Genomic DNA, 13,411 nt, shown 5'->3' on the forward strand with positions numbered 1-13,411 from the left:
GTAAATCAGGACGATGACGGAGGTAGTATATTGTGAAGTGTTGAAACTTCATGCTGCTAGGATACAAAACCTATGTAGAAAAAAAAATACTTCACTAAGTTTAGGAGATCAGCTAGATGCAGCCACCTATAAAGAAGTAAAAGTTTACTTCACTAAATTTACTCTGGTGGAATCATTTTTTATTTTTTTAAGAGTCGGCAAGAGTTGTTGTAACATGATTGTATAGATGGGGAGACCGTGGAAGGTGGATGCAGACTGTAACATGATTGTATAGACCGGGAGACCGTGCAAGGTGATGCAGACTGTAACATGAAAGAGAGAGCGACGCAAACTGTAAGATGATTGTATAGAACGGGAGACCGTGCAAGGTGGATGCAGACTGCGAAAGTGCTCGCTGGCCAGAGTGGTGCGCGGGGAGCAGTTCTCGCCTTCTCGGCATTGCCCACCGCCGCTCGTTTCATGGTCCTCTCCTCATCCGCAAGCGATCGAATCATTTTGCAACGTGGAGCCGCACGTTCTGCATCTTAGCACTCTTTACACAAACGCATTCTTTAGCTAGATCTAGCATTCCTTGCTACCACGTGCTGTGTTCCAGATTGAGCCAATGGCGGCCATGGCTGTTGGCGCGGAGGACGCCGAGAAGCTCCGGCTCCTCGAGGGCTTGACCAAGGACGTGGACTCCGTGCAGGAGCGCGTGCTGGCCGAGATCCTCGCCCGGAACGCCGGCACGGAGTACCTCAGGAGCCGCGGCGGCCCCACGGACCGCGCCACCTTCCGGGCCAAGGTGCCCGTGGTGTCGTACGACGATCTGAAGCCATATATCCAGCGCATTGCCAACGGGGACACATCGCCCGTCCTGTCGGCGAGCCCCGTCACCGACTTCTTCACCAGCTCCGGCACCTCCGCCGGCGAGCCCAAGCTGATCCCCAACATCGAGGATGAGGGCCGGCGACGCCAGCTTATCGTCGGCCTCCTCACGGCCGTCATCAACTCGTAAGTCAGCACACTGAGTTAGACGTTTTTCTCCATGGATGTAAACTTGTAAAGCACACTGAGTTAGACGTTTTTTCTCCATGAATGTAAACTTGTAAACATGTAGGCACTTCCCTGGGGCTGACAAGGGGAAGGGGCTCTACTTCATGTTCGTCAAGCCGGAGACGAGGACGCCCGGTGGGCTGACGGCGTGGCCGGCCCTGACCAGCGTTTACAAGAGCGAGATTTTCAGGCCCGCCTTAGAGCACCACTACACGAGCCCGAGGGCGGCCGTGCTCTGCGCGGACGCGTTCCAAAGTATGTACGCGCAGATGGTGTGCGGCCTGTGCCGGCGCCACGAAGTGCTCCGCATCGGCGCCGTGTTCACCGCCAGCCTCCTGCGCGCCATCCGCTTCCTCCAGCTCAACTGGGAGCAGCTCGCCGACGACATCGAGGCCGGCGCGCTCAGTCCGCGCGTTATCATCGACTCGTCGGTGCGCGAGGCAGTTGCGGGCATCCTCCGCCGGCCGGACCCCGAGCTCGCCCGCCTCGTTCGGCAAGAGTGCTGCAAGGGTGACTGGGCTGGTATCGTCACGCGCATCTGGCCGAACACGCGGTACCTCGACGTCGTCGTCACCGGCGCCATGGCGCAGTACGTCCCGGCCCTAGAACACTACGGCGGCGGCCTGCCGATGGTGTCCACCTTGTACGCGTCCTCCGAGTGCTTCATGGGCATCAACCTTCGCCCGCTGTGCGACCCGTCCGAGGTGTCCTACACCCTCATGCCCAACGTGGCCTACTTCGAGTTCCTCCCCGTGGACAAGGAGGCCACCGGCGAGGCGGACGCGAGGCAGCTCGTGGACCTCGGACGCGTGGAGGCCGGGCGGGTGTACGAGGTGGTGGTCACCACGTACACCGGGCTGAACCGGTACCGCGTGGGCGACGTGCTCCGCGTGTCGGGCTTCCACAACGCCGCGCCGCAGTTCCAGTTCGTACGCCGCCAAAACGTGCTGCTCTCCGTCGAGACGGACAAGACCGACGAGGCCGAGCTGCAGCGCGCCGTGGAGCGGGCCGCGGAGCTGCTCCGCCTGCACGGGGCGTCCGTGGCGGAGTACACCAGCCGCGCGTGCACCGAGCGCATCCCGGGCCACTACGTCGTCTACTGGGAGCTGCTGACCGCGGGAGGTGCGGCGGAGGTTGACAGGGAGACCCTCGACGGGTGCTGCCTGGAGATGGAGGAGGCCCTGAACGCGGTGTACCGGCGGAGCCGGGCGGTGGACGGGTCGATCGGGCCGCTCGAGATCCGGGTCGTACGGCCAGGCACCTTCGAGGAGCTCATGGACGACGCCGTCTCCAACGGCGCGTCCATCAACCAGTACAAGGCGCCCCGCTGCGTCACCCTCCCGGCCATCATCGAGCTGCTCGACTCGCGCGTCGTGTCCATCCACTTCAGCCCTACGCCGCCGCACTGGACTCCGGCCCGGCGCTACGACTAGAGGCCAGGGAGACAGCTCTTGGGGCCATCCTCCCCTTTATATCTTTCGGTCTCCCGCAAAAAATATATATATATCTTTCGGTCGCCCGTCGCTGTATGCATCCCTGTGCCAATAAAGCTCTCCAGTTGCACAAGCCTCGACTGCTCTAGGAGGCATGCAATTTACGCTACGGAATCAGAAGAAAAGTTGCAAAAAAAAAATACTCCCTCTATAAACAAATACCCAAATCACAAGTGCCACAGCGTGTCATGAAGCAATCTGGCCCTAACATTTTTTTACAACTAAAGTTGCTATTTGAAAGGAAAAACAAACAAAAAAACTGAAACTTGCCATCCGAAAATAAAGTTGTCATCCTCGCGTCACTGAATTTGCAATCAAAAACATTCGAAGTTGTCGTATGTTCATGTCACCTGTGTGGCACTTATTAGGGTCCAAATACCAAAATGATAAGTGAAGATCATGTTTATACTCCGTTCATTCTACATGTAGTGCTATACATTTTTCAAAAAGGCAAATTTTGTAGGTCAGGTTTGTAGAGAAAAACATATACATCTAGAATACCAAATACATATCCTTAGATACACTTTCATATTATATATATTTGTTATTTCTCTATAAAATTAATTAAAATTTGACTTCCAAAGAAATCTATATGCATTACAGTATGAAGGGAGAAAGTATTTCTTTACTGAGGGAGTACTTTGTATAGAATCTTCATGCTCGAACTTTAGGGCGCCTGCACGGATCCGTGCCATGACCATCGCCTCATCGGCCACGAGCTCAATGCCTGCATGAACACTGTCGGAATCCTCCTGCACTGGCCGCTGAGCTCAAACACGAAGGTGGAGAGAGGATGCGGATCACCGGCGGAATGCTCACGCACTTTCTCTCTCCACCTTCACGCACTGGAAGGTGGAGAGAAGGCGGCCAACAGGTACTTTTGTCAGACACATGTTCTCGATGTCCGACAAGCATCCTCTCTGCCGCATGCGTCATGTGTGGTGTGGAGTGGGTTGAAGAGAAAGGGATATTTTATTCCTTGGTGGGTCCCACGTGTAAGGAGGGGTCAAGTTGACGGTGAAAACAAGACTCGTCAGTGAAAATCGGTTCCAGGTGAGCCAAGGCTTGAGGCTTGAGCGGGTTGGCAAGTTAAGAGCAGACCCTGCAAAATCTTAATCCGCAAAACGCGTTTATAGTTTGACAAAGATCTCGTTTGCGGGTCGAAAACTAACACAGCCGAACAAAAACAGTATCTAAAACTGCATAATTTGAAAAAACAGTTTCGCGGGAGAAATTACACCTCATTGACACGAGTAGTTCATCACATACTGCATAGATTTTACATGATCAAACACTACAAAACACAAGTTCATGCTACATACTACAGTAATACTAGTACTAGAGGGGTGGAGATCTGACGGCGGGCGAGGTTGCGGCCATGGACGACGCCCTGGAGGAGCTCAATCCTCCTTGTCGGAACTGCAGAGGTCGATGTACTTCGCGGCTTGCTCCTCGCGGATGTGGCGCCACTCCTCGTCCTTCTTCTTGACGGCGAGGTTGGCGGCGACCGCCTGTCGCCACTGGAGGTCTTCGAGCTCCTCCGCGTGGCGCCGGCGCTCCGCCTCCTCACGCACGCTCCGCTCGGCAAATGGTGGCCGCAACCATGTCGACGTCGGAGACGAAGTCTTCCGGCCCGATGACTCCATGGCGGCCAAGAGGAGCGGGCTCCTCGGGCTCCTCCTTGACGGGGACGAACTCGAAGTCGTCTGGCTCCCCCGGCTCCTTCGACCACTCCCTCTTCACGGGGAGAAGGCCCGCGCCGGAAGAGAGGAGCTCCCGGCGTAGGAAGATCTCACCGCGGAGGAGAAGGACGCTTGCCGGCGGTCGTACTCCTCCGTCTCGCGGACGCGGAAGCTCGCCGGCAGCGACAGGCCGCGGTTGGTCCACTTCCTAGCCCCGCGCTTCCTCGCGCCGTCCGACCGGACGCGCCGCTCGCACTCGGGGTCGCCTCCACCGTCGGATCTGCTGCAGGAGCCACGTCCGAAGCTCCACATGCGGCCCCACATGGCGGCTAGAGGCAGGGAGCTGGTCGTCGGCGGCGAGAAATGTGGAGAAGGGGGTGGGGGATTGCATGGCTCGGTGGCGGTGGGGGATAGAGTTTCGACCCGTAAACGCGCCGCGAAACCGTAGATATAGCGGTCCTGGCGTGCGGTTTGCGGGCCGTGGCAAATTTTTTTACGAGCCGGGCAAGTACGCGGGCTCTGTTCTAATCGAAAAATTGGGCCGAGCCCGCATACTCGTCGGAATTTTGCGGTTCCGCGTGTTTTGCGGGGTCTGCTAGAGTTGCTATAAGGGTGAGCAACAAATCAATTTTGAAGTTGGCGGTTAAGTCTTTTTCTTGAAGAAAAAACTGCAATTTAGCTGCATGTTTGTTTTTAATTTTGGGTTAGTGGATTTTCTGGCCATTGATGCTTTGTGAAATTTTGTGTCGTCTTTTATCCTCTTGTATTGTATTGTTTCAGCCAATCCATATTTGACACGTACGGTGTTGTTTTCTACTATTCCGCAAGAACTGGATTACTGGACTAGGTAGAGGTTGTTCTCGAGCCGTTTGATGAAAATAACATCCGACGGCCATGAAGGGGGTTGCCGCTCACAAAAAGATCAGCTGACTGAGCCATAGCGTTTCGTTACGGCACCAGTTCAGTGGTGGCGGCACACCCCAAAGACAATGGGAGGCCTTGGCTCTTCTCCAACTTGCTCACCCTCATCTTCCACGGGCGGCCATGGCTCTCAAGCATCAAGGGCAGCACCACCACAGTCGATGGTAGCCTTCGGGAAGGAGAGACGAGGAGGCAGGCATGAATAGATTGGAAGTTTTCCTCGCAAAAAGAAAAAGAGACGAGGAGGCAGGCGACGGGGCTGATTGCTTTTTTTAGTTTTGAAAAAGGGGTGTACTTATAAAATTGTAGGGAGTGTTTTGTAAACCTATACAAATCCTCTATCTAACGACGTCGCCGGTGAACCGGTACGCTGCATTGCCAAAAGCGGGACCCACCTATATTCGTCACTAAACGGCCAAGGCCGTTAACTGTGTTTTTTACAAAAATAAAAGGCGGAAAATTAATGGTTTTTGGCACAAATCTATAGACCTGGTCAAATTTCAAGCGAGACGAATTCTATGTGCACTATGTTTCAAAACTTGGAACAAAATCTATGCACACTATTTTTAGAGTGAATCCCATTTTTTACCCCCAAGATTCACATTTGTGACAGATATTAACTGACTTTAGCAAATAATCTCAATTTATACTAGATTTGGGCAAGTTTGTGACACATTTTACACGGTTCAGCCTTTTCTCCCATTTTAGTGCTGATGATTTGTGCATGCCATGCAGGCGATGTATTTTTTTCTTTTTAGTTTTTCTGTCTACTGGATCCCAGATGCAGAGAACACTCATGCAAAAGAAAAAGATGCAGAGAACAGTCGCCTCAGCTCAGAGCGTCCTGCGAACCAATCTGTTGTTGGATGGTTAGAGGGACTATAGTATCCCCAGTCCACCAGGGTTCAAGTTCTGGTGCTCGCATTTATTCCTGGAATTATTTTAGGATTTCAGGCGATGCACATTTAGTGGGAGAAGACGTTTTCGTCAACGACGAGGTGCCTATAGTGACTTTGTAAATTTCAAGATGATATGCCGGCTCAGTCTTTCGGAGGTGTTTATAAAAGTAAAGTGTGTGTGCGCATTCATAGAGGTGACTGTATTTTTTTTAGAAAAGGAGGATGACCCCCGGTCTCTCCATCTGGGTGATGCATACGGCCACTTTATTAATTATTCTCACAAGACCTTACAAAGAAATACAACAATAAGACTAAAGCCGCTGTCTAAGCAATAGACTGTCGCTACACCTATCCAGTTGATGAAGGGGCGCAGATAGCCTGGGCCTAATACCAAACAGACATCGCAGCCAAACCTAACATCTAAGACCTGGGGTCCCATCCAGGACGCCTGCCGAGCATGGGTCTAACCGGTCCGGCGTGCACTCAGAGGCCGCCGCCGCCAACTGCCACCGCTCCATCTTCAAAACTGTACTGATGCATCAACCTTGCTCGGTCCAGCTATCGTCGACGCCACCACGGCGCCCAACGGCACTTCCTCCCTGTGCGCAAACGGCTGAGCACGTCGCGGTCGCCACTGATATACCTCAGCACCATGCTGCCAAGTACCACCAGCCGACACAGCTTGAAGTCTTTGGAAGATTTGTCGTGCATAGCACCTGCCGACCAGGCATGACAAAGCGTAGCACCTGTCGGTCAGGCATGACTTGACATCTCTATCGAAACTCCATGCAAGACGAAGCCGCTCCACCTCCAGCCTCTCTGAACGGGAGCACCCCAGGAAGACACGACGAAGAGTTGAGCACCACAATCACCACGAGAGCCGGACCAGCCGACCGCCATGGCGAAGCGACACCACTAAAGAGAGAACCGCCGTCATCAGGAACTCCAAGAACGCGCTGCAGCTGTCCCACCTCCCGGCGGACCCAAAGCGGCGCCTTCAAGAAGGTGACGGAGCCGGGCACCGCCGCCGCCCAACCAAAGTTGTGGGTTTTCACCCGGTTATTGGCATCACTTGCTATCGCAACCAACAAGGTGCCCTTGTATTGTCCAGTCAAGAATGTGCCATCAATGATGATGACCGGCCTACAGTGTTCGAAAGCCCTCACGCATTGCTCGAACGCCCACAAAGCACGGCCAAATACTCGGACTTCCCTTCCTTCATGAATCGTTGTTTTTCCCATGAGGCTTGACCACATGAACAATGCCCGGGTTTGTGGCGCCATGGCTAACAACAACCTAGGGATTTGGTTGTTTGCTTCCTCCCAAGTACCATACAACATCTTAAATGCGGCTTGCTTCGCCTTCCATGCGTTGACGTACTTCACCTTGTAATGAAAGATGGCTTTCACAAGGTCAATGACATGTTGGACGCTCATTGTTGGAAGTGTGGATATTGAGTTGGAGTGCCTGTAAGCGATGAACTCAGACGTGAGTTGTCTGTGGTCTTGGGACACAATCTTGCCATCCACCCTTTTGCCTCGACACATGTGAGTTTGCACACAACTCACTACGTGCCAAGTGGGACCTCCTTTCCATGGTCTTGCATGCACAATCCACGAACATATTTCATCTTCACATGCACATGCAACCGTGTAGCGCACATTGACGTCCGAGTTCACCACCTTGTGTGGACGATAATTCGTAACCGAGTAGTTGTCGAGCCACATCTTCAATTCCAAGAAGGTATAGAACTTAGACCCTTTAGCAATCCTGTTCTTGTCGTCATCCAAATCACGGTGAGATCTTGGCCTAACCCCAAGAGATATACCTTGGCCACCATCTACCACGGCTTCATCCGCGAAACTAACATCCTTGAACAATGTAGTCCGATGATCACGACCGAATACCTTCTCAAAAGTTTTGGCCTCCTTCATCGTGAACCCCTCCTCATCAACTTGTTCATCGGGACCTTCGTCATCTGAATCCGATGCATAGCCACGGGAATAAGGGATGGAATGGTCCATTGTATTTTGCAAATGATATTTGTCGAGATCACCCACATTGTTGTCATGGAGATCAACTTCATTGTCATCATCCGCATACTCATCATTCTCCTCTTGTAAAGCTTCATTTTGGTTGTTTGGAAACGTGCTCAATGTTGGCCTCGCTTATTGGGTCAAAAGAGGTTCAACAATTTCATCTCGCTTCAAGGGTGGGGGGCTACTAGCAACCAAAGGGGAGGGGTTCCGGTTCAAGCCCAAATGCAAATATGAATCAACCTTCTTCGTTGCAAATAACTCAAGAGCCTTGTCTAATGATTTGGCCACCGTCTCCTTGTATGCAACCCAACGTTACTCCAAGTTGACACACATTGTCTTTCAATGGATGTGCATTCCAAAACCAACATTATGCCTTCCCTCCAACTCAACGATATCACTAGGGTCCATCCAATTCAACTCTTTTCTCACTTGTTGCAAGAGCTCCGCATAGCTAGGACTACTATCAAACACCATGTCAAACTCATCTGGGTCTGGTTCAATATTGCCTTTCAAGAAGGCGTATTTGTCCCCATGATGAACAAACACACATGTTCTTCCTATCCCTATAAGCATTCAAACAACACGACGTAACATTGCTTCCATGAGTTATAATCCAAGGATTAACACGGAATACAAACCCTAAAATACATATGAAACAACAACCCTAACCCTAACCCTAGCACCAACATAAGAACACCCATAAGAATAACCCTAACATACTAACAAGCCTAATCATAGGAAATTGGCAAACAAACATCTCACATCTCCACGCAAATCTCTAGATCCATACAAAACTAGGGTTTCCCCAAACAAGCAACAAATGAGCAATTTGTTAACATTACTTGGATCAAAACAAGGGGATTGGAGAAGATTACCTTGAGGGAGGGTTTGAGTTTGAAATCCAGGGACAAAATCTTCAAATTTGCAAGATTTGAGAGAGGATTTGAGAGGAGGAGAGAGGGGAAGAGGGGGCAAATCTCGGGTCGGATGCTATGGGGGTAGGGGTGTGTGGGGTGGGGGAGTGGGGGAGGAGGGGCAGCCAACTAGTAACAGACAGTGCAGCGCCTAAGGGCTAGGCGCTGCACACTACATGTGTGGCGCCTAGCTCTGAGGCGCTGCACTGCTGGATGCGGGCCCAGTGGCTGCCACGGTGGACAGAGGTGCAACGCCCCAGAGGTAGGCGCTGCACAGTAGGGTGTGGCGCCTGCGTGTCGGGCGCCACACAAAAAGGTCAGTCGCGTGAAATAGTTTCACGGGCAGTTCATTCTATGATTTGATTTCATCTCGAGGTCAAAATTGTTAAATTTGACTCTGGTGTAGTGCAGATCATTCATTCATTTAGGTCTTTTCAACCCCTTTTAGTTGGGAAAGGCTGCTGTTGTCACGTCCATATCTTCTCTTTTTCCCTTCAACGTTACGCTGGTACCTGGTAGCTGCTTTTCTTGATGGCCAACCAACAACAAGCCTGCTAGGTCGTGCTCTGCTCGTGGTCCAGGATCGAAGTGGTGCCGATCGAGTCACCTAGCTTGCTTGAAAAGGGAGACGCCAAGTTGGGCGTGGCCATGTCCACAGACCACAGCTAGCGCGGCTACTGCTGCGGAGCGCCTCCCCGCCCCCTTGCACTGCACCCGCTACCGTCCCCGAGCCGCCATGGCCGTCGCCGGCGAGTTTCAGAAGGTGCGGATCCAGCAAGACGATACGGTGAGCGACTCCTCTCTCTCCCTCCCTCCCTCCCTCGAGCCTCGAATGAGGCTCCTCCAGCTACAGAGTTCACTAGTTCTGTAGAAATATATTGCCGGCGAATCCTAACCAGTTGAGCGCGCAACGCGAATCAGTGTCGTTGCTGGTCCATGGGGATGTGAGCCATTGCATGTGCATGGGCTTTTCTCTCTCTTCCTGTGCAAGTTCTGACACATGCATGGCCTAATTCCATCACTTTTCATTTTCTTTTGACAATTTAGATGGTATGTATCTTTAAAACCGAAAATTTGTTTTCGAAGCTTTTTACATATTTGAACTCATGACGCTAAGCTTTTTAGAACAAGTATAGTCTTGGATACATTTGAAACATATTTTTTTAAAACTTTGCTTTAAACAGTGAAGAACTTTAATTTTTTAGTGCAAAGTGCTAAATAAACAGAATAAGGGGCTGAAGAATTTTCTGAATAGTGGGTCGGCACTTTGTTACAAATATGAAAGAACTTTGCTGGAAAATGTATCTTGAACCAAAGAATTTATAGATAGCTTGGCTGAACTTTAATGAAAAGTTTATGGAACTTTTTTGAGCCACACACAATTTAATATTATCTTGGGCCCATAATTTAATTTGAAATATATAGGTATTGGACTTGTTTTGTAGAGCTGAGCTTGAGAAATTCAAATACATAAATGAATTTAAATTTGCACAATTTATTTAAAAGTAATAGTGGCATATTTGTTTATCTTGTAATTTTGTTTGAAGAGGCGACATGCACATGGAGTAGGAATAGCCGCAGCATGCATGTGGGTCGAGAGAATGCAGTGCATGGCTGACAACGTGATGGAGAAGGTTGATTGGACAGGACCTTAGATAGAGGGCCAGGATACAGGGTTGCGGGCACAACTAGTTAGGAAAAATCCACTTTCCTTGCCTGCCTCTATTCATTAGTTCGGATTTTTTGATGAGTTAGCTGAGGAGAGTGTTGAAATATATTGCCCGTTTCTCTTTATCAGTTGGTACGTTTAGATGAGCTGGCTGAAGTATCCGATGAATTTAATACACTCCATCCAGTGACCTGCTGTGTGCTGTAACACGGGATGCTTTATTTATTTGTTGTTTGCAAAGAAATAAAATTGATGTCATTGCTCAGATTTATACGCTTGTGCTAGTATTGTGACTTCATTGTGCCACTCGTAGTGACACAGTCACACAGTCCTGGTGCTTTTGCTCTATGCCTTATTGCAACTTAGATTACTGCTATATATAACAGATCTGATGCTGTACATCTGCAGACCTTCGATGCCTATGTTGTCGGCAAACAGGATGCCCCTGGAGTTGTAGTGTTGCAAGAGTGGTGGGGGGTCAACAACCAGGTCAAGAACCATGCCACCCACATCTCCCAAATCGGCCATGGATACAGAGCGCTTGTTCCAGAGTATGGCGATCTATCCTGTCTTGTGCTTCTTTCTTTGAACCCGACCATTTGTTCAAGATAGACTACTAGCAAACGCGGATGCTTCAAAAAGTGCTATCCGATCCGCTCGGAGTATCATCGCTCGGTCAAATCCCAAATGCTTTGTGCGTTTACACTTTTCTTTTGCAGTTTGTACCGTGGGAAGGTCGCTCTGGATGCTGCCGAGGCTCGGCATCTGATGGAAGGGCTAGACTGGCAGGGCGCAATCAAGGACATTCAAGCCTCCGTGAAATGGCTCAAGGAAAATGGATCACCCAAGGTAGCTTTTACCTTTGCCAACGTTTCAAGATTTCGTATATCTGTTTTTCCTTATCTGAATTGTATTATATATTCTTGGTGGGTGACACGCAGATCATTTATCTTTTGGTAGATTTGGTGTGCTACCTCCCTTGCATGCATCAATGAAAATCTATTATGTAAGTAGTCATTTTGTAAGCCCTTGTTGCGCGATTCTGATGGTTAGCCAAATTTGCAAGCTATGCCCATTAGTGATATATCTAAGATCTTGTTATGAAATAATCGATTTAGGTTCATGGAGGTAACGCAACCCTAACACATAATGTCATGTTTATGTTCCGGTGAAATACAGCGTGTAAGTAATGGTTGACATTTTTTTCTATTGTTCTTAGGTTGGTGTTACTGGTTATTGCATGGGAGGTGCCCTGGCAATCGCGAGTGGAGTTTTGGTACCGGAGGTTGATGCTGTTGTTGCTTTTTACGGGACGCCATCGTCGGAGCTTGCTGATCCTTCCAGGGCTCTTGCTCCAATCCAGGCTCATTTTGGGGAGCTCGACGCTTATGTCGGGTTTGCTAATGTGACCGTAAGACCTTCTTTGACCTTAGTTATTGGTATTATTTAATAGAACAATATCGAGGCTTGTTTGTTTTCATAGGGAGTTAGAAACTAGAAAATAGCTTGCTAATTCATCAGATAATAAAAAACAAAAACAGATGGCATTGCTACTGTGATGTTTCAGGCGGCCAAGTCGTTGGAGGAGAAGCTCAAGTCTTGTGGGGTAGCACATGAAGTGCACATATACCCTGGATGCTCTCATGCCTTCATGAACACATCACCTGAGGCTCTCAAGAATCAGGGAGCCATTGACCTGGCATGGTCCCGCTTTGCTACATGGATGGGTCGTTTCCTGTGATCTGTATCAGAGCCATCACCACACTGTCTGAACCTGAGGTGTACATGGACTCAGAGTCACGATGAGTAATGAGAATAAGATGTTCAGTACGTGCGTACAACATGCAGTCGTTGTCCAATCCAGACAAGTTTTGCTCGTGTTATGTTATGTGAACTCGTCATGGTTATGTTTTGTGAATGGTGAGCTAGTTTGGTCTGCATTTCTCCATTTTATTTTTGTCATTGCAGGCTGCGTTGGTTTGTTGGTTGGAGCTGTACAGTGATGCGGCACATCGAATTGTCGAGAGTTTCTTGGTTTTCAGTCTTTTGGGGGAATGCATTTTTATCATGAATGCTCGCTCTTTTCCAAAAATATATTAATTTTTTGTCGTGTTTTCAGATCTTCAAGAGTCTCGCGGCTTTCACTCTTCTTTGCAAAGCATTTTGGATCGTGAATACTTGAAAATATATAGCAAAAAGAAAAAATGTAACACAAATAATTCCAGAAACGGTATTGATGATGTTGATTTCCCCCTATGAACCTAGTGAAAGTTTAAACCATACAACTTCCGTGTGCACTATGTTTTTAAACTTGAAACAATTCTATGTACACTATTTTTAGAGTGAATTCCATTTTTTACCCCCAAGGTTCCCGTTAGTGACAGGTGTTACCTGACTTAGCGAAAATTCTAAGGCCAACTCCACCGTGCGACCCCATCCTGTCCGACCCCGTCCGTTTGGGGTAAAACGGACAAACGAGACGACCCATCGCGCGACCCCATCTTATTTTTCTGTCCGTTCGACCCCATTCGCGACCCAAACTTGAGCTGGCTTTGGGGTAAAAGCGGACACGAAACTGACGTCTCTGTGGCGTCCTCGTCCGCTGCATGTCCCCCGGCCCCATGTGTCATCCCCACCTCTCTCTCTCTCCTTCATTTCTCTCTCCGCCCGTGGACAAGCACCGATAGCTCCCGTTGTGGGCGAGCGTGGCGAGGCGCGGCCGGCGGCGAGGCGTGTGCGAGCGGGGCGAGGCGCGGCGG

At 49.9% G+C, this 13,411-nt stretch overlaps 1 protein-coding gene and 1 pseudogene across 1 annotated transcript; both read left to right on the forward strand.

Annotated features, from left to right (window-relative positions):
* Positions 1 to 418: 418 nt before the first annotated feature.
* On the forward strand, positions 419 to 2,637 carry LOC119352809 (probable indole-3-acetic acid-amido synthetase GH3.8). Its single transcript, XM_037619391.1, has 2 exons — positions 419 to 993; positions 1,100 to 2,637. The coding sequence occupies exons 1-2, from the start codon at positions 605 to 607 to the stop codon at positions 2,466 to 2,468; spliced, it is 1,758 nt and encodes a 585-aa protein (XP_037475288.1). The 5' UTR covers positions 419 to 604; the 3' UTR covers positions 2,469 to 2,637.
* Positions 2,638 to 4,532: 1,895 nt separating this feature from the next.
* On the forward strand, positions 4,533 to 12,693 carry LOC119357436 (annotated as a pseudogene).
* The last annotated feature ends 718 nt before the right edge of the window (positions 12,694 to 13,411 follow it).

Source organism: Triticum dicoccoides, chromosome 2A, assembly GCF_002162155.2.
Source record: "Triticum dicoccoides isolate Atlit2015 ecotype Zavitan chromosome 2A, WEW_v2.0, whole genome shotgun sequence".
NCBI classification, from domain to species: Eukaryota; Viridiplantae; Streptophyta; class Magnoliopsida; order Poales; family Poaceae; genus Triticum; species Triticum dicoccoides.

Excerpts from the sequence above, each read along its gene's own strand:
- LOC119352809 (XM_037619391.1), top strand. The coding sequence starts at position 605 with ATGGCGGCCATGGCTGTTGGCGCGGAGGACGCCGAGAAGCTCCGGCTC. Across the intron at positions 994-1,099 it reads CTCACGGCCGTCATCAACTC|GCACTTCCCTGGGGCTGACA; the intron begins GTAAGTCAGCAC and ends GTAAACATGTAG.